Consider the following 21,942-nt stretch of genomic DNA (forward strand, 5'->3'; position numbering starts at 1 on the left):
ATAAATGTTATATCTTCAAATATTATCTTTTTTCCTATTATTAATTTTTTTCTTCTGAGACACTAATTAAGCACATGTGGGACATTGAAATACAACCTTCTAGTTTTATCAGCCCTTCTGCTTTTCTCAGATCCCAGGTATTCTCTTCAGTTCTGTATTCTAATTCACTAGTTATTTATTCACCTGTGTCTAGACTTACAATCCTGGCTAGGAAAATCTTTTCATCTTTATGTTTTATATAACATTTATTTCTGGTGACTTTTGGTTTGACTGTAAATCTGTCTAGTCTTTTTTGATACTTGTTACTTTGTTAAAATACATTTTATATTTTACATGCCAAATTATTTGTTTACAGCCTCTGAAATTTCTGTCATTTTAGTTTGTTGTTTGGTCTACTTCTACTACTGGTTGTTTCTTCTGATTTTTTTCCCTGTAATGTCTTTATTCACTTGTGTGTCTCATAATTTTGAATTCTGAATGTTTTTTTTTTCTGGAAATTCTGTGAGGTGTATCCCAAAAGTGTATCTATCTAGAAAGTTTTTGCTTTTGTTTTACAAAGTGCACAGAACATCGCCCACCTGGTATTACACCTTATATTAATTGCTTTATCTGACATTTTCTGGTTTTTAAGGTCTGAGGTTTCTTGGGTTTGATTAATCAAGACACCCTTTTTATGCAATAAGAAAGCCAGATTTAGACAAATTAATTTCCTATTAAAGTCCTAATTTGGTAGATAGATTTAGTTGCGTGTTTTACTTTTTCACCAAAGGCATATCTTTAAAGGTCCTAACCTTGTGATTCCTGGATCCTGTAAGCTCAGGACTTGTCTCTAATTCTTGTAGGTCAATAAACATAAGCAACCCATAATTTATTGGTTTTACATATTTTATTTAAGTTTTGAAATTTTGAAGTAAATTTTGGAATTTTGGAAGTTCCTTTGATTTTTTTTTAAAGTTCTGCTATGCATGATATTTACAGTTTATGCTGTATAACTTCATAGCAGGGGGGTTTTCAGTTTCAGTGGATACCGTATTACAAAAACTCTCTACATGTAATGTGCGGATGTACATACACAGGGAATATGCCTTTCAAACTTGAATCTTCTACCATAAGGCTAAAATGTCATGCATTTTAAAGAGTTATGCAGGCGTTGTCAATGATTTAATATGTTGACTTAATATGTGACACTGTGTGAAAAGGCCAAGATTATTATGGTTTATTTTTACTATGTCACGTGAAGCATTCACATCAGAGTCATAGATAAGTGTTTATTAGGAAGCTATATATAAAGAGTTGGGCATATAACTTTAACTATTGCTAAAATAATATGGTTTTTCTAGGACACATTTCATTTATTATACAAAAAAAAAGAAAGAAAACAGCAAACTTTTACATGCTTTTAGGTTTGTGAGCTTACATTCTCTCAACTAGTAGCAGTATTAGAAATCAATCAAAAGAGAACAAGGGAAGGCCCAGTTTCACTAAATTCTCATTATCAAAGTGTGGTGGTTTGAATGAGAAATGTCCCCCATACAGGATCAAGTATTTGAACACTGGTCTCAAGTTGGTGGTGCTGTTTGGGGAGGTCATGGAATTTTTAGGAGGTGCAGCCTTGCTAGAGGAAGTGTGTTACCAGGGCCGGCCTTGCAAGTTCACCCCACTTCCAGTTCATTCTCTGTTGAGAGTTTGCAATTGAAGATGTGATCTCTCAGCTTCCTGTTCTGCCACTGCCATCTTATCTACTGCTTGCTGCCATGCCTCCTGCTGTGATGGACTCTCTGGAACCTTAAGCCCAAATAAACTCTTTTTTGCATAAGTCACTTTTGGTCATGGTGTTTTATCACAACAGAAAAGTAACTAATACATAAAGATTTTGTATAGTAATTTTAACAAGAAAACAACAAAAAACACATATTGACTAAAACTAAACTATAAATTATTCTAGTAAAATGCCCCAAACATAAGTTGTACCCAGAATTGCAGCCTTCAGGAATTGCTCAATTTTGTTCTTATGGTGCAAGATGAAGAATAAGTTATTGAGCAAGCTAAATCCTCAGAAAGGATGATGAGTGCAAAAGTAAAATCTAATTTTTTCTGTTATTTGGATTTCTTACTACGAAGCCATTGGAGATTGTTTTATTCTTACCACTTCCTTCAAATGCGTCTTACAGTCTTATTTTCCTAGGGAGCCCCACCCTGTGCCCTACTTCACGCTGTTACCCACTCCCTTTCCCCATCGTACTGCTAAGCATATGCCGTTCTCTTAGCCTATGTTTTGCTTCCAAAGGCATCCATCTCTTCTACTAGACTACATTATTGATAAATTTGTTGTGTTTACCTTACTAGGAAGCTAAAATTTACCAATGGGAGGGATCTTGGTATATTTTATTTACTGATATATTCCCAACCACCAGAATGGCATGGGTTAATAAGTTTTTAAAATCACTTATTTTCTGAGCAAGTTTTTATTTCCTTGCCCTTTATGTCCTTACTGAGATACATATGTGCAAATGAGTTATATGTATGCTGCATATATTATCTTGTCTGAAAGAAAGCTGTCATTCAGAGAATAATACCAATCACTAGTGTTTGGAGGTGTAAAGTGACCTGGACTTTTAATGTTTCAAAATTTCCATCTATCCAATCTGTTGCAGGCACATGGTGCTCTTCCTTACCCCAAGTCTCTCCTGTAATAGTAGAACATGTATAGCGCTCAGAGTCCTACCTCATTTTTCTCCTTGAGTTTTGTGATCATAACAATCACCGGGCTGTCTTCCTGCCAAACCATCTGCCAGAAGTCATTCACGGTGTTAATCATGGGTCCCTGTGTGGCAATGAAAGCTTTCTCTTTGCCACTGTAACCCTAGTTGGAGTAAAAAGAAAAACATATTGGCATATGTTTATGGACTGCAGTTGACATTTAGGGGGAATGATCTTCAGAACAGAGCTTAGTAGTCTAAAAGCAGCATGGGTTTTAGGAGCTTCATTGATGTGAGATGCATATGGTATTTTCCAGAAAATCCAGTTTGGCATTTGGTAACCAGGGTTGTAAAGTTCAGTCTCATCAGAGCATCCACATGGAGTCCAGAGTGAGGGGCTCCCAGCAAAAGAATACTCAATATAAACAACGTATCAACAGTGCTGGTATGACTATAACAAATACCCCAAGGCACAGCAGTGATCAAATTAATTCAAACTTTATACTGAGGAAAAAAGATGAAACCAACAATTTCAAATAACAAGTCAGCATGCCAACTAGAAAGAAATTTGTAGTTACCTACCCGAATATAATTAGCATTAATGTAGGTGCTCAATGAATCAGTTATATTTTTTGGTCTTAAACACACTCTGCTGAGGGGATCTAATGAAGAAAATAAGAAAGAACACATTAAGTAGATTTAATTAAAAAAATCTCTAGAACGTCAGTAAGAAGCAAAGAGAAGTGTGTAAGTCAAAGGCACATTTGCCAGGTGTCTTTGTTTCTGGTGCACGTGTGTCCGTCTTTTGATCTGTTTGTGTTTATAGAGGGACGTTTGGACACACCTCAGCCCCTGATGCTGATGGAAATCACAGCATTTTGAAGTAAAGTTCTGATTCTTCACTCCCTCTCTCATTTATACCGCTCTCTTTTCTTTGGATTTGGAATTTATTCTAGGTCTCCATATCCCCACTTTTCCCCTATGTCTTCAGAGAAGAGCTGGGATGCCCTCTCCCATTTCTCCATTTCACTATTTCTTCTCATCCAGCCCCTCGGGGCCTAGTCTGGCCTGGCCCTACCAGCATGTGTTCTAACCACGTCCCTTGATTTCCTGAGAGCATGAAGTATGTGCTATCAGCATAAAGATGTAGAGTGGGGCAAGCAAAGGAAAGAGGAGGATACAAAGATGAACACAATTCATTTCAGTGAGTTGTCAGTCTATTCATAAAGTAACAACATTATTGATTACTAGTAGATGGCAGACTGCTCTTAGAGGTTGTGGATAGCTCCAGTTGTCAACCTGACATACCTGGGAACAGGGGACCTCAGTTGGGTAATTGTTTTTATTGGATTGGCCTGTGGTCAAATCGGTGAGGGATTTTCTTGATTGCTGAGTGATGTGGGAGGGCCCAGCCTACTATGGGTGGTACCTCCCTTGGGCAGGTGGTCCTGGGTTGTATAAGAAAGCAGGCTGAGCACAGCCCAGAGGAACAAGTCAGTAAACAGTCTCCCTCCATTGTCTCTGATTCAGTTGCCACCTCTAGGTTCCTTCCCTGAGTCCATGCCTTGCTTCCTTCAGTGATGAACTGTACCTTAGATATGTAAAATGAAATAAGTCCTTTCCTCCCCAAGTTGGCTTTGGTCAGAGTGTTTTATTAAAGCAAGGTAAAACAGAGATGTTAAATTATTTGATTTTAAAAGTCTAATCAATAATGTTCCCTTAAGTAGTGAACATTATTATTTCTTCAAGTTCCAAAGATCCATTGGAAAAGGATCCTGTTCTTAGGGGCAGGCCTCATTCAGTTTCATCCAAAACACTGCAAAAGTTCTTCCTGCATCCTTTTGGAAGTCCCGAAAGAAGCAAGATGACTACAAAGATGCTCAGTGGGTCAGTAAGGACTATCTGAGTCAGGTCTAATGTGACAGTGGATGAGGAATTGGGGCTCAGTACATGGTCCTCTTGGGATGTCAGCCTTGAATACTTAAGGGATTTTCTCCTAAAGGATCCTGATGTACAAATGGTTCTGAAGCAATCTAGAGCAGGGGATGGGCCCTTGGGAATGTTTTCAATGTCAGCCTTATCAACTAGATCCTTCATAGTATAGATCCTATGGGAAAGGGAGCTGGCACTAATATTCAAACCCACTTCATTTCCCCAGGCTCTTCTGAAGTCATGACAAGTCTCTACATTTTGTACCACAGTTGGTTAGGGGCAGATTCACCCTTGCATGCACAGGCTCGTTCAACTAAAGACTTTGTACCTAATTTTGTATTCATAATGTTGTATTCAGTTTAAAGGAAGTATCTTCCAATTAGTGTAACTTTAGTATCTCTTCTTTACCAAACTCAGTCTCTCCCTGTTGTATATTTATCACGCTCTCCATAATGCCAATGGACAGATTGCGTTTTATCCTTCCATCTTTTTCCCTCTAACAGAGTTTGAACCTTCCTGAGCTGCATTTTCACATCTGTCAATTAAGAGGATCAAAACTTTGCAGAACACAAAAATCACAAAAACACAGAAAGAGGAGCCATGGTGACATAAACAGTACTCAGTGAACACATTCCATCAGCGATAGTTTGGGGAGGGGTCCATCGGGCCTACAGCTGTGCAGTGCTCTTGCCAAGCATGTGTATTGCCATCTGACATCTTAGCTGTCATCCACGGAAGCACACAATAATATGCATAGTGTTCTACCACCAGATGCAGACACACACACATCCAGATGTTATGAGCAAGCTGTCTCCTGGTATTTGGTCTCCCCATCTTTCTTTAGCAACAAGATCCCAGATTCTGGCTGGGAGCCTGGTAGGATGCACACTGTATAACTCCCCTTCTTACCATTTCTTGCAGTTGTTACAACATCTACAAATGACCAAGTTGTCATTTGTAATGTGAGGGGCGATGGATATGACTTTAAGATCATGGAGAAAAAGTGAAAAGCACCGTTTTCCTTCTTCCACTTCCCAGGCAGTGCTGCTGCTGGGGACATTATTGTGGCTGGTGATGGGCACCTTGGACCATAAGAAGAAGAACAGTGCCCTAACCAGAGAGAAGATTCTTGATGCACAATGTGGAAAAGCCACCAGATCAACCCAGGAACCTTCTACTTGAACAGGAAATACAGTTCCAACTTATTTCAACCACTTGTAATTTGATTGTATTTGATATTTGGTTGTATTGATATATTTGGAAAAGTATTTCAGGAAGGAATAGTATTGTCAGAAATCAGTTCTGCCTAGGGAGTCATTATATACTATATATATATAATAGTCATTATATATGAGAATTTATATGCTCAGAAATTAAATTTAGGGTTCTTTGAGTTAGAGTGCACATGTCCAGTAGGGATCAAATTCTACAAAGAAAGACTTTTAGCAATATAGTAAGAAATAGTCCTGTCAGCCTCCAGTCAAGCCCCGAGGCTCTGGAGCATCATCACTGGAATATGCACAGTGCTTTGATCAGCCTGGATAGCCCTAAATTGTTTAATGTACTGATTTTTTTTCTCTCTGGCACTGTAATAAACACATGGTATAATCTAAATCTTTTTTGCTATTTGGAAGAAATTGTCCTTAGTTATCCTGTGCAGCCACTAGCCATATGTAACTATTGAGGACTCCACATCTGAACTGAGGAATTAAAGCTTTCACTTCATTTAATTTGATTCATTTAAATTTGAATTTACTTAGCTGTAAGTGGCTAGTGATTGCTCTTCAAGATAGTGCAGGCATAGAGGATGAATCCCAAACTCTCCATAGTGGAGTACAGCAGTCTTTAATTATCTTTACCCACGGCCATATTACCAGCCACTTTCCCATCTGTGTCATCTGATTTAGTTCCATGAATCAAGGGCAATCTCTTTTAGATTCTGAGCATTTACACATACTGTTCATTCTGACTTCTTTGCACAGTAGTCTTCCTCAGTCTTCAGGGCTCAGTCTACCAAATGCATCTTTTTGAAGCCCTGGTCTTTGCAGACGGAATGAAGTATCTCCTTCGTGGCTCAGGCTTCCTGACTTTTATTTCAGTATTGTCATTCTAAGTGCTTACATCTCTGCTTGCCATCAGTGGGCAGTGGCAAGACCCTTGCTATGATTCATCCACTTCTGCATTCTTTACAATTTCCATTTGAGTCTAGAATAATTTTAGAATAATTTCCATTACTTACTCAAAAACACTACTTTTTAAAAAAATTTAAAATATTCTATTCACTATTCTTACTCTATGTGTACAAGTGTATTGCCTGCATGCACGCAAGTGCACCTGTGTCGCGCAATGCCCCTGAAACTGGAGCCAAGGATGGTTAGCAGCTGCCATGTGGGTGCTGTGAATCAAACCCAGGTCTTCTGCAAGAGCAGTCAGTGCTCTCAACTGCTGAGCCATCTCTCCAGCCCCCAGCTCTTTTTTTTTTTTTCAAAGGAGGGTCGTACTATGTACTATGTAGCCCTTGCTAGCCTGGATCTCACTATGCAGACCAAGCTGGCTTCAAACTCACAGAGATTCTGCCTCCCAAGTACTATAACTAAAGCTCCAACAGGTGTGGCAAGTTGCTACTTTTTAAAAAAAAATTATTTATTTAATAACCACATACTTAGAAGAAGCATTTCATTACATCAGCATTGACATATTCAATAACGATATTCTGAGCTAAGATGCATCTCTTTCAAAATTGGCTGTAAATATTTAGGTTTACAGTTGCTCCTTAATAATTAGTAAATGTGAAAAACATTGCCATTGAAATCTACTTGACAACTTTATAACCACGCTCAGATGCCAAGGAGCTCAGAAGGCAACTGACTGTGACCAGTAATAATCAGATATATAGAGATTAGAAACACATGTGTAAACATCTTAATGTTAATTGCATTAAAAATGAATTTTTCTGTATGAAACTACGTATTTTAATAATGAAATGGAGATCTTTTTTAAAGGTTAAAACCTCATTTAATTTTATGTCTTATAGGGTTTATACTGAGTAAAATATTGTAAAACACTGCTTTTTTACTTTCTTAGATTTTTAAAAATTTTCATAGCAAAGAGGACAACACAACCTTATTCCTTTAGTATCCGTGAGTTCCTGGTGCTTCCACAGATGCCTGAAACTACCCCAGCTTGAGAAAAGGCCCCCACTTCCTTCAGGTTTTCTATGAAGCATATAATTTACAGGTAACCCTACAGACTACTCAGAAGTGGTTCCCTATCAGGTTAATTACATTTGTGCCAGAAATTAGTACTTTGTAGTAATTTCCAAGTATTTAGAGGTTTCTAAATACTTTTTAATTTTTATTTATTATTTTGAAAATTATCTTACATTTATTTATTTTAGTGACTCTTACTAAGTGGTATCATTTATCAATTCTTATCTCTTTATCTTCTTCCTTTTTTATTTTTTCTTTAACAATATTGCACATAATTATAGATTTGCTCCCCCAAGCCTGTATTTATGAACTCTGTCTACCCCAGTCTCCCAAAAATACCTGTTGCAATTTGAGTTTTCTGTTTAGCAGACAAAATGATACCTGGGTCAGTGTTTTGATTGACGTAAGATCAGATTTTACCAAAAGTGATTATATGCTTAAGATTTTCATTCCATTAAGAAATGTGTTTGAGGGTTGACGTCAAGAAAGGTGGTTAGTTGGGGTAAAGTATATCCCTGTTAGTCCTGGGCAAAGCCAGGGTAGGCGAATGGTGGTTTTCATGGATGAATTCAAGAGAAATGGAAGTGGGAGGAAAGGTTTAGATACACAATCACGGTGATCAGGAGTCATCTTTGACGTTACTGAAAAAGAGTGAGAAGACCCCAGGACCACACTGTCCAACATGGCAGCCATTAGCCACCCTCAGGTGCTTAAATTTCAGTTAACTAAAGTAAAATAAAATATTGAATACAGTTGTAAGTTGTGTTAGCTACATTACAAGTGTTCAATTGCCATATGTGGCTACTGGCTTTTATATTAGAAATATGCACTATTTCCATCATCACAAACTAATCTCAGCAAGGCAGGATGCTGTTTACATGGAAACTCACTTTTAAAAATCATATCAATTGGGGCTGGAGAGGTGGTTCAGTGGTTAAGAGCACTGACTGCTCTTCCAGAGGACTCAGGTTCAATTCCCAGTACCCACATGGCAGCTAACAAGTATCCATAACTCCAGTTCCAAGGAATCTGATGTCCTCTTCTGGCCCCTGTGGGCTTTGCACAACATAGGTACACATATACATGCAAGCAATATACTCATACACAAAAATAAAAATAATAAAATTAAAAAATTAAAAAATAAAAAATTATAAAGAATTGTATGAAAACCAGAAGAGAAAATGGGGCTTTTAATACTCAGCTTTTGAAATGGAATTCTCCACATACAGGGCTTCCTTTTTTTCTGGAATTTTTTCTAGGGTTAAGGATAGACCCATCATCATTTAGGTTGGGAAAGAAAATAGAAACTAATGCTAGTTTACTATTAATCAGAACTTACTGTTAGAACTCTGCTAGTAATTTTTCACATTTGCACATTTAATAACTTTTGTCCCCATCTTTCTGAGATGAAGAAAAGGTTGGCAAAGGAAGGTTAAGTAGCCTGTACGCACACTAAGAGTTTTGTGAGAGTGGGAAGTAAAAGCTAATTCTAATCTCTTGCTTTAGTTATGTAACCTGTTGCCTGGTTCACTTGTTTGCATAGCTACCTTGTGGTAAGCATTTCATGTAAATAGAAGAGGAAAAACAATTTAATTGAGAATTTTTACTAGATATCACCACTTTAAATAAGAAATAGTGGCTAGAGTATACAGAGCTTTAAAGTTTTATGTATATTGCTTTATGTTTATATAAATAAGTTGACTAAATAGAAGACATGATTATGATATTTATTAATATACCCCGTTGTGTGTTATAACTTCATATTGCTATTTCATTAGGCCTTTTATCATTTATGATTTGAGATACAGACATTTTTTCCTCTAATGTTTGTTTATATTGCAAGACAATTTGACACAACCCTGACCACAGCACCTTAATCTGCTACTTAGGGTGTTCTGAGCCAGATACCATCCTTAAATAAATAGCAACAATTTAATTGCTTGTTGTTTATCCATATAACTGCTGCAAAATATCCAAAAAATTGGATAGCCCTACAAGAGCACACAGATGGACAAGCTTTTAAAACTAAGAAGAGTTTACTATGGGTTAAAGCAATAAAGGCAACAACTCCAAAAGAGAGTCCAATCCTAGCTTTAGGCTTTTTATTTGTTAGACTAGGTGTCTAGTAGGGTCACGGAACTACCTGTATAGGTTAACTACATTTAAAGTCTTTTATATAGTATATGGATATATTTTGAGATGCTTTTACAGTAATGAATCACTCCTTCCAAGGCTCAGGGATCACTGTGGAAGTGTGTGTGGGGGGAGGAGTCGAGGGTGGTGGTAGTGTGGAGATTGTAAGAGGTGGTAGATGAGAGTAAGGAAACACTGTTGTCTGGACACCACAGGGCACTTGCTTATGTAAACTCACAGCGCTTGTGACAACATGCACAAGAACTGTGTAAGCCCAAGCCAGACAAAATCCTAGCATGTATGGGGGAAGTGGGCAAAAATCCCCAGCTGCATATCTACTGGCAATTGATAGCTGCTGGGAGAAGGAGAGACAGCTTTCTTCAGGGGTGTTACACCCGGGAGGCTGATCAGACTTCAATGGAAAGACCTACACCCAAGAGCATTTGAGAACACAGATTAGACTTGATAGGCCTTTAAAAAAAGAAATAGTATTAGATGACATGAAATCAGGGGATAGAAAGGTGGGTCTAGAGATTGGGGAAGGAGGTCTGAATATGAACAGAATATATTAAAAACAATAAAGGCAAGCATGCTACTTAAAACCCTGATCATTTTCTAATTATCAATTTAACATTTCACATTTATCACATATTTAAGTCTAAAACAAACAGCAAAAGGTAACTTTGTCTATCTCTTCCAGTCTTTTCTGATACTTTTGAGCCAATGGTGTGGCTTGTCTAAACTTTACATTTTAAGTTCCGTTTTGTGCAGTAAGGGTGGGTGAACCTGTCAGGCTACACACATTTTCCACAGAAAAACCCATCATTTGTAGCATCAGTTGTCAGCACAGGTGACCTGGCTCAAGTGGTCCACCCAGTTCTCGGAATGGAAAAGCTGACACAGGACTATGATAACTTGTCCGATATCCCCTGTGGCAGGAAATAGAGAAGGCTGGGCTTTAAATCACCCCAACACATCCCAGATCCTTCCGAAGTCAGATGATAGGCAAAAATAGCAGTGGATACAAATGCCACAATAGTATTTGATATATTTTATATGACAATTTTAGGAAGTGGGGAGAAAGAGAGCATGAGGGAGAGAGGCCACCTCATCTTCATCCCTTTCCACCAGTTTTAGTCATAAATAAAATATCTTTAAATATTGAACTCTATCTTAAGAAATATTAGTTAAAAATGTCACAGTGGAGTGACTTTGTGCCTGAGGGGGAAGACTATTGACACAATTGATGATAATTCTTGATTATTCAATTTTAGTATTTCTATTGCCACAAATATGAGAATTTATTTTGTATCTGAGTTAATAATAATGAAATTAATACTATTTAAATGCAGTACTTTTTTCCTTTTTTAAATGAGTATGTATTAATTGTATAATTAGATGCACTATATAGTCACTGTAACATTCTTATATGTGTATGTAATGCACTTTGATCTTATTGATCCTCAGCTGCCCTCTCTTATCTCCACTCATGCCCTGATGGCCCTCTTTCTCTTCTGAAATAGTTTGTCTTCTATGTTTATGTCTTTAAAAAACATCTAGATTCTTCATAGGAAAAAACACACGACATTTGCCCTCTAGTCTGGCTTACTTTGCTTAACACAATAATAGATCTATATACTTTACTGTAAATGGTATTCTTGTTTTTCTTTATGACTGAATAATATTCCATAGTATATACACACCACACTTGCACTATCGATGTGTTGGTGGGCACCTATGCCATCTCTAGAACCTGGTTGATTCAAGTTGTTGCACAATAAAAATGGGCGTATGTATAGTATGCTGAGTTAGGTTCCCTAGGCTATACATTCAGAAATGGTATAGCTGGGTCATGTGGTAGTTCTATTGTTAGTTTTTTGAGGAACATCCACACTGATTTCCAGAGTGACTGAATGAATTTGTGTTTTCATCAATAGTGTACAAGAAAATGCTTTTTACCCTACATTCTTACCAGCCAATATTCATACTATTTGACTTTCCATTCTAACTGGGGTAAGCTAGAAACTCAAAGCAAGTTTTGTTTTTTTTTTGGGATAGTCTTACGGTGTATCCCAGGCTGGTCCCAAACTTGAGGCAGTCCCCTCACTTCAGCCCCGAGTGCTGGAGATGCAGGCATGTGTCAACTTTAGGTGGTTCAATGTCGTTTTGATTTGCAATTCCCCGAAGATGAAGGATGATGGACATTAATTTCATGTATCTATTGACCACTTGTACTTTTTTTTGAGAACTTTTCAACTCAATTGCTCACTTATGTCAATAGTTTTAATGTTTTTGTGGTTTATCTTTCAAGAGCTAATGCCATGAAATGTGTGTGAATTTTGCCTAAATTCCGGATGTGTTTGTTTACTGCTTCACTTGGGCTGCAGTGGTTTGGACACTGTGCACACGCATCTTTACTCTCTAGTCCACGACTTCCTTAGTCTCACAGACTTTCTCATTCCTTACTGAATCCTGACACACAGCTCATTGCTCGATGATGATAAATTCCGTGAAGCTAAATTTAGTTTTAGCATAACTTATAGTACTGCTTTTCAAAGTATCTGGAATCAGCTTTACCAGAATCATCTGGGTATTTGCTAGAAGTTATTTTCTGGGCTCAACAGCAGACTATTCACAATTCCTGGAGTTGGGCACGGGGCTGGGCATTTCTAGTATGGATTCTAGGCGATGTTCTGCACACTAAAGCTTTTTGGTAACAGCCTAATTCAGATATGATTCACATTCCAGACACACATCCACTGCTGTGCACCCTGGAGTTACTTTTCCTCCAAAGAGTTGTGCAAATATTACATTCATCAATATTATAACATTTTTAGTTTCCCTATGGAAATTCCAAGCACTTTAATAGTCATTCTCCCAACACTAGGCAATCACAAGTATGCTTCATGTCTCTATAGATTTGACTGTCAGTGCATTTTGTATAAATGGAATAATAAAATATGAGTTATTTTATGAATTTCTTCCTTCAATATTAATATCTTCAAGGTTTGTCCATTTTAAAGGATGCATTAATACCTTATTCTTCTTAAATTCATTCTCTACTAAAATTTATTGATTTGAACACTAGTTAACAGACATTTTTATTTTTTCCACCTTTTGGTTACTATGAATAAGAATTCTAAGAACACTTTGTATACAATTTTGTGGTGGACATGTTTTGTCTCTACTGGAATATACTTAGGATATATCCAGTAGATCCAATGGGTCAAATAGTAACTTGAGGTTTTCTTGGAATTTTTTTCTTGCGGTGTTGGGGAATCAAATCCAGGGTCTCATGAGTATTAGGCAAGTTCTCTACTACTGAGCTGTATTCCCAGGTCCCATTGAGTGTTTACTGTTGAGGAGCTACAGACTAAGCAGCCCAGTCACTTTGCAGTCTTTCTGAAGTGGTTTGGTTTCTCTAGTGACTAATAAAGGGATCTTTTACATGCTTATTAGCTATTTATATACCTTCTAGAGGGGTTTCTATTCAAGTGCTTTCCCAAGTTTTAAATTGTTTGGTTGTTTTTATTTGAGTTGTAAGAGTACTTTTTATATTCTGCATGCAAGTCCCTTTATTAACTGTATTTTTTGAAAGTATTTAATCCACTCTGTGGATAGTCTTCCACTTAAAAATGTTTCATAGCATTTATTTATCTCTTTATTCCTTTATTTATTTTTTTTGGGGGGGGGCTGGGCAAGCATGTGCATGCAAACGCATACCATGGTGTACCTATGCAGGAAAGGGGGCAACTTGTGAGAGGTGGTTCTCTCCTACCATGTGGACGCCAGGAATCACACTCAGGTTGTTGGGCTTGGGGCAAGCACCTTTACACACTGAGCCATCTCGCTGGCTCTGTCTTTCACTTTTTGATGATGATATTTGAAATACAAAACTTTAAAATTTTGATGAAATTTATATCATTTTGTTTTTTTTTAAATTTTTAAAATCTATTTTTATTTTATGTGTATGAGTGTATTACCTGCATGTATGTAAGTGCACCCATGTTGGATCCCCTGGAACTAGAGCTATGGATGGTTGTTAGTTGTCATGTGGGTGCTGGGATTCGAACCCAGGTCTTCTGCAAGAACAGCCAGTGCTCTTAACCACTGAGTCATCTCTCCAGCCCCTTTATTTCTATTTTCATTGCTTGTACTTTGGTAACATATCTAAGAAATCATTGGTGATTCAAAATAATGCATATTTACACATTTTTTCTTAACAGTTTTCTTATTTTGATTCCTATCTATAAGCAAGTATCCGATCCATGTTTGAATTAATTTTTATATGGTCTGAGGCAGCATTCAACAATTTTTTCTTCACAGAATTATTTGACACCATAATGAAAATTAATTGACCATTATGTGTAACACAGTATTGTTTTAGAAACATCCATCTACTGCAATTGCAAACTGATCATTATGATGAAGGTAATATGAAATAAAGTTACTGATTTCAGAGGATTTTGATTATATATATATATATCCAAATTTGGTGTGTATGAGAGTGTTGTGATGATTGGAAAGGGTAAGGTAGAAGTGAATGGAAGACTAGTGTTTTCAATGCAAATTATTAACTCTAGAAACTTACTTGGCAAAATAGTCTTATAGCGATTTTTAGTTCCATGACGTGGAATGTCAATTTCTTTGGGATCCACAAAGTTCATTGGTATTTCCTGAAAAAATAAATGATATCAAATTAGTATATCTAATGCTGACACAAAGAAAATCTTCACGGGGGGTATTTGATCCATGCTTTCCTGGACTTCAAAGTAATATATAAAACAACAGACTACAGCCTCTGGCTGACTAGCCCCTTCCTTTCATAAACATGCTAAATGCACCCTGTCAAGCTGGCTTCTAAGAAACAGCACTCTGTGTTGAAAGTATTATTTTACACATAGTCACTAGAGAGATATAAAATACTCTGCTTAGATTTTAAGAATTTGTTGTGACATAGGTGCTGGAAGATACACTTGTAAATAACTAATTATTCAGATTTCTTTGAAACTTTTATAGCAAAAATTTCATTCTTTTAATATCAATTGTGATTCTTGTAGAATAATTAAAAACTCCCTCTCAAAGTGGTAAGTATGGAGGGACTGAGTTTTTCTTGTTGTTGGTCAGTATATTGGAATTTCTTTTGACATTTTGTAATTGCACTCTCATTTTTGGATATAAATGGAATGCATTTAGTGAGGGGAAGAGAGACTGGAGCACTGTCCCTGACTTCTCCATTACTCACTTAATGAAGCCAAGATTTTGTCCAGTGTTTCAGAGTCTCTCAACTTTCCTGAGAGTATTTAGTGTGGGCCTGCCTTCTGAGTTCCAAGTTTCATAGGATTATCTCTAGAGTCTCCAAACTGCTCCTTTCTAGTGCCTTCTTCTACTGCAGATGCAGAGCTTCTTAAAACGAGATTAGGTCCTAACGAGATTAACCCTGAACATGTGCTAAGATTTGCATTTCGTTTTTCTCTTTTATATTTCGAAGGCATAACTTTTGCCACTTTCCATCTTAATTTCAACGCTTCAATTAATCTGAACAATTTATTTCCCCAAACAAGTCAGAAAAGCAGTTTCTCATTCCTGAATTACTCCTTTCTTTGCCCAGTTCCTCTGTGCCACTGCATTATCTGGCTAACTCTTACATACTCAGCCTCAGTTAAGTACTGCATTCAAGTCTGAACACTAATGAGTCGATGAGGCAGAAGGTGGATCTAGAGCCATGGCACTTTATCTTTTGGACTGCAGCCATTTATTCACTATACACTGCTTGAGTGCAGGGCAGTACCATTTCCATAAGTAGCTTTAGTGCTTAGAATATAAAAACTCTGAAGACTAACACCGGTGCACTCACATACATACAAGCAATACACTCATACACATAAAATAAAATAATAAAATAATTAAAAAAGAAGCTTAAAAAAAAACTCTGAAGACTGAATAATAAATAGCAGGCTCACCATGAATTCACTTTGGAGTAAATGTGAACTTGCCACAACGTCTCTGAGCTGTGGCCTTGTGAGAACTCGGCTGGCCGACTGCAGGTACTCCATGGCTACCTTCTCCCGTGGGGTTGGAATGGCCACAAAGGGTTCCACGTTTCCCAAGCTACTCATGTCCAATGTAAGAGATACATTGGACCCTCGCCTACATGGGAAAAAAATGGACATGAATTGGTCTTTTTGTACAAGGACATAGTTCAGTGATATGTTTTACAGCAATAAGTGACATACGTATATATATGCTTTTTGTATCATGACTGACTATAGCAACTCTGTAGTGCCTGAATAGGAAATTGACAATTTTAATGTTGAAAATAACTCTGAACTTAGAGCATCTACTGTAAGTTATTAATGAGTTGTTACGGAAGTAAAAGAATGGCTAAAATTTTTAAATAAAAAAGTAAAAAAGATGTGAACACACATGAATTGAGAAATCATATGTGTTACAAAACAATATGTATGTATATCTGAAAATCCAGCATATAAATCATATAGTCACTAAAAGGTTTAGCAATTCCACAACATATATACATACTTTAAAATAGCATGTAAAGTACTATAAATAAAATGTTAATTTGTTAATGAAAACACAATACAAATTAAAATAGCAACATCTAATTTACTTCACATTGGCCATTAAAATAGAATTTGAAGTATATATATATATATATATGTTGTAACCTTTGGGTAAACCCTTTGTCCTGGGTGTGGTGATAAATGTCTGCACAGTCACTTAGTTCTTTCTTGAGTTTGATCCCCAACACTGAATAAAGCAGGTGTGGTGATAAATGTCTGTAATCCCAGCATTTAGGAGGTGGAGGCAGGAGGATCAGGAATTCAAAGTCATCTTCAGTTACATAGTAAGTTTACAGACAACCCTATTTGAAAAAAAGAAAAACAACAAAAAACCACAGAAAGAAACCAAATCAAAAGATAGCTTTGTAGCCTGTATTCCTAAGTGTATGCATGTATATGTGTGACTGTTATTTATTTAATTTTGTGAACCTTATAAGAGACCATAGAGATCACAGACCTCTTAGCTGAGTTTCAATTTATCTTTTCTATATAATTTCCTCTTCTTTTGGGAAGTATGGCTAAGGTCTTTTGATTACACAGACCTAGTGGTTACTGTGCAGACGATGTAAGTGTTTTACCAGTTACATTAGCTGTGTGGCGCACAACTGCAAAATAACATGGCAATAGTGGCGGCGTGGATGTTCCTATAAAATAGCATGTGAGACGCTGAAGTTTAAAGTCACAAACTGTGTTAACAATTGTTAATTTCAAGTACTAAGGCATGTGTCAGGAGATTAAATAGAGTGCTAAGTGGCTGATGTCCCACAGAAGAGGAGAGCAGGGAGCAGCAGGCCAAAAATTTGAGAGCAAAGACAGTAAGAGGACACTGTAAGCCCAGCAGGTCAATCCCTTTGAATGTGTTTTTATCTACTTACTGTGGAGTGACACATCCAAAAATAGTTATGTCTTTGGAGGTCAATTTTAAGCAATGGGAAATTGTGAGACTATACAGTTAGAAAAACTGATCAGGAAAAATGCATTCATATATATATATGTATGTATAAATAACAAAATTAATCAAAGAAGAGAGCAAGAAATTGAGAGAATTGGGAGGGCATACGAGGAGTTGGAGGGAGACAGAGGCGTGGAAATGAGGCAGATGCAGTCCTCATGTATAAAAGTCTCCAAAAATCCCAAACTATATATTTTTCACTTGTGTGAATCTTCTGTTGTTGTGGTCTTTGATGGCAGTCTATAATTTGATAGGTAATGTTATTTTAATCACAACCTGGCTAGTAATTATAGTTTTAATTCTTGTTTTCACTTGATGGATATTTATTTTTATTTTTTGCCATTAAACTATATGCTTTAAAATGGCCAAAATGGCATTTTGTTGTTATTCCTTAGTTCAGTGCTGAGCTAGCTGGAGTTCTAATGCCAAATTAGAAGGGTTGGGGCTGTTTTTTGAAGGAATTTTTCCTGGAGTTGCCCAAAGTAAACCAGACCCTCATTTGGTGTCTATGTCTGGTTCACCCTAGTCACTTTTCATGGCTGACAGAATTGCATAAGCAGCACAATTTTTAAATTAGCTTCTTAGGTTAGAATACAAAGTAATGGATCTCATGGCATCTTCATGCACATGTGTCACGTAAACTGTTTCATTTGTCTCTCTCCATAGCTCTCTCCAGTACCCCTCCCTCTCTGGCTAGTTTCTTTTCTGTCCCCAGTTAATCTCCATTTCTACTTTCCTGTTATCTTTCTATTACCATATATCCCACATCAAAAGAGAATTAGATGGGTATTTAAGTGTCTAAACATCAATTTGTTTATTAATTTCTCATTCCAGCTTGTGAAAATTGGAAAGGGCAGGACTTCTAGTGGTTGTGAGTTCTTGATTCTTTCTTTGAAGGAACCACTGTGGTAAATTTTTCTGAATAGTTCACAGATAAATTTGCTGGTAACTAATATAATTATTATGTAAGTACCTTATTTATTACAATATTCTATATTTTAAAGATGATATTCTAGCATATTATTTCCTTACTATTTTCCTACTGGATTGTTAAAGCCTGATATATATGTGAACCTTTCACAGTAACTACATGCATTTTTCCTTAATTTCTAAATGTTTTACTTGAAATATTTCAGTCCTTGCATTAGTGAAAGGATTCATAATTACAACTCTTTATTGTAGATCTTATCAATATTTCTTTCTTACAATTTTATACTTAGCTTCACATCTGACTTTAAAAAAATTAATATTGAAGGCCTGTGGAGATGGGTCAGTGGATAAAGTGCCTGTCATGCAAGCAGGAGGACTGGGGTTCAGATCCCCAAGACCCGTGTGATAAAGAGTGCCAGGTAAGCAGCTTGCATCTGTAACTCCAACACTGGTGTGTGTGTGTGTGTGTGTGTGTGTGTGTGTGTGTGTGTGTGTGTGTGTGTGTGTGTGTATAGAGACAGATGGCTCCCTGGAGCTCATTGGCCAGACAGCCTAGCTATATCAATGAGCTCCAGGTTCAGTAAGAGACCCTGTCCCAAAAATTAAAATGAACAGCGATTGAAGATATTGTCCTCTGGTCTCTGATGCAGACACACACACACACACACACACACACACACACACACACACAAGGGTAGTACACACACACACACACACACACACACACACACATACTCACTAATGACATGCCTTGTTCTTTTTTGGAGTGCTCCTGAAAGACATTTTCCCTTTCTGCTATTATTGTTAACTCTTTTGGATGACAAGTTAGGAAAAGAGTGGTTGCATCCTGGATCTCTGGATTTCATGACATACTGCCTACCCCATAGGAAGGTCTATGTACCAGTCTGCTTGTTTATTTGCTTGTCTGTTTTTTTTGGCTCTTGTTGGTTGAAAGATAGAGGTCCTTGTATTTCTGAGTAGGAAGCATGTAATTGAGGAGGAGCATAGAATGGTTCTGTTTTCAGACCAAGAATTTCAATCTATTTTAGTGAGAAAGCAGTTTTTTTTTTATTTTAAAGTTTTTGAATCTAGTGATATTGACCTTCAGTTTCACAGGAAATCCTGGTTCTGATAATGGTTTGTCTTAGTTTTAGAATTATTTGTGAAAAATTGGCTTTTGCTGTTTTTTTTACATATTTCAGTAAGGAGTTGGGGGATACTGCTTCAGGAATTGCCAACCAGAGGCCGCTTTAAAGCAAAATTCTATCCAATTTTCATCCATAAGTGACAAAAGTGCCTTCAGTCTGCCAGTGGAGTGACACTCAGAGCAGCGGAGGTTTAGTAGATGATTTCTTCTACCTAGGGTGGGCAGCTGTATGAAATAAGAGTCATTGAATCCGGCCCTGACGCTAAAGAGATTCAGTAGGAAAATTTTTAGCAGATGGTTTTTTCAGAGGAAGAGTCTTGGAGGAGAAAGAGTGTGGCAGAAAAGCATGACAGGGCAGCTTTGAGAAACAATAGAGAAGTTTGAGCTGGAGCTCAGGTGTGTAAAGTGTGTTTTAGAGGTAGGAGAGTGAGTTTCGTAGGAGATATGAGAGGGAGGCAAGGGTTGTAGAAACTGGCGATTAGGAGCTGCCTAAATCCAGAAAGGGCATCACAGCATCAGTGCAGACCAACTTCATTCCGGCTTCCCATAGCATGCCCTGCCCACACCTGGAAGCCCAAACCTCTGACATCCCATATCTAAGGTCCATTTGCTTTAATGAGCAAGTTTTCTAAGGATTCTGTGGCCGACTGAGAGCCATGAAAGCGTTTCCATGTAAACTGACTTAATAAGGGAGAATGACTTCTGCTTGGCAAGGGAAGGAAGAACGGAAACGAATGTTTATTAAATATGTTATTTGCCAAGTACTGTTCTAAAGCACTTTCACATATGGTATGCCAATATTCATAGCAGTATTCTGAAGTCTGTTTTGCTCCGTTTTACAGGTGGAGAAATAACCAACTTGGAAACGCAGTTGTGGAGCAAAGATTCAAGTTAGAATGTAAAGCACAAGCTCTTTTTGCTTTGCCTCTCAAAGCGTTAGTATGGTGATTATATCAGACTATTTATGTGCACTACATGGAGGTAGAAATCAACTATTTGGGGGGAGAGAAAGAGTCAAGATCACTGAAATGCAACGAAGAGGCAGAATAGTATTCAAATACAGATTTTTATCTTTAAGGCGCAAATCCTGCCTCTCCATGTCCTTTCGACTAGGGCTGCTTAGTCTCTCTGCATCTCAATTTTTTATCCTTTTCTTACTTTTTTAAATGAATAATCAGGGGACTCGAGAGATGGCTCAGCAGTTAAGAGCACTGGCTGGCTATTCTTACAGAGGGCCGGGGTTCAATTCCTAGCACCCACATGACAACTAACAACCACCTGTAACTCAAATTCCAGGGGATCCAACATCCTCTTTCTGACCTCTGCAGGCACTGCACAACATGGGTGCACTTACATATATGCAGGCAATACGCTCATACACATAAAATAAAAAATAATAAAATATTTTTTAAAGTGAATAATCAAACATATGTAGCTCAGAGGATTATTAAAGGGAAATATATGAGATGATGCAAGTAAGTTGTTTATAAAAAGTAATGCAAGAGTGTTATTAAATTTGGGTAACAATAAACAATTCTATGTAACTGTCACTTTTTTGCATTTCTCTAAGGGATCTACTTTGGGGACTTCCACAAGAATGGGCAAAGTGTTTATACTGAGATTAACTTTAATGTTTTGAAATCAATGGATATAATCTACACATTTGTCACTCAAGAGAAATACATCCCTTTTGATAACCCAATTATTTAAAAAATTTCCCTTTATTGGGAAAGAAGGGGCTCAAGAGAGGTAGGACCATAGGAGAAGGGTATTATTAAGGGAGAAAGGGGGGAAATGGGGGCACCTTAGGTGGGAAAACCATGATGGAGGGGTGAGACAACGCAAGAGACAAATAATGCCTAGCTAGTTTTGAAAACCAGAGGGAACCATATTACTCCTACAACCTACTGACAAATTATACATAGCAGATCAAGAAATATATGTCTAGGTAAGGTTTATCTGAGAACAACTGGTCTTCGCCCAAGATTTATCTACATGACACACAGTAATTAAAAGTACCAGACTGGTGGAACTAACCTTCTTGGATGTTTAACAGACATACTTTGAGGCCTATAATAATTTGGTCAGAGGGACATAAAGGACAGTTTTTGCTCCTTGCCCTCCTAGGTTGACTAGTTCCAGGGGACTATGAGCATCTCTCAAAATGTCCTGTAATTGGGTTAGGTCACCTGTCCTCTTGATCAAGGAGGCTGAGGAGACCCCACCAAATGGACTTGTATGAGTGTCCAGTCTACAAAGAGGAGGGTCAACACAGAGGAATCATTTCCTCCATTCTTCCAAGTAAAGACAACCATGGTCTAACAGGACCTTTGACTTATCTTCACATAGGTGGAACTGG

At 37.3% G+C, this 21,942-nt stretch overlaps 1 protein-coding gene across 1 annotated transcript in view; it reads right to left on the bottom strand.

Moving 5' to 3' along the window:
• Ptprr (protein tyrosine phosphatase receptor type R) overlaps nt 1-21,942 on the bottom strand; it is a 322,756-nt gene that overhangs the window by 41,711 nt on the left and 259,103 nt on the right. The window contains exons 7-10 of the mRNA XM_008830048.1: nt 15,937-16,123; nt 14,565-14,649; nt 3,282-3,361; nt 2,726-2,863 (exon numbers count right to left, since the gene is read on the bottom strand). Coding sequence (XP_008828270.1) covers nt 2,726-2,863; nt 3,282-3,361; nt 14,565-14,649; nt 15,937-16,123 — 490 coding nt within the window. The remainder of the gene's footprint in view (nt 1-2,725; nt 2,864-3,281; nt 3,362-14,564; nt 14,650-15,936; nt 16,124-21,942) is intronic.

Source organism: Nannospalax galili, unplaced genomic scaffold (genome assembly GCF_000622305.1).
Source record: "Nannospalax galili isolate Female #2095 unplaced genomic scaffold, S.galili_v1.0 scaffold74, whole genome shotgun sequence".
NCBI classification, from domain to species: domain Eukaryota; kingdom Metazoa; phylum Chordata; class Mammalia; order Rodentia; family Spalacidae; genus Nannospalax; species Nannospalax galili.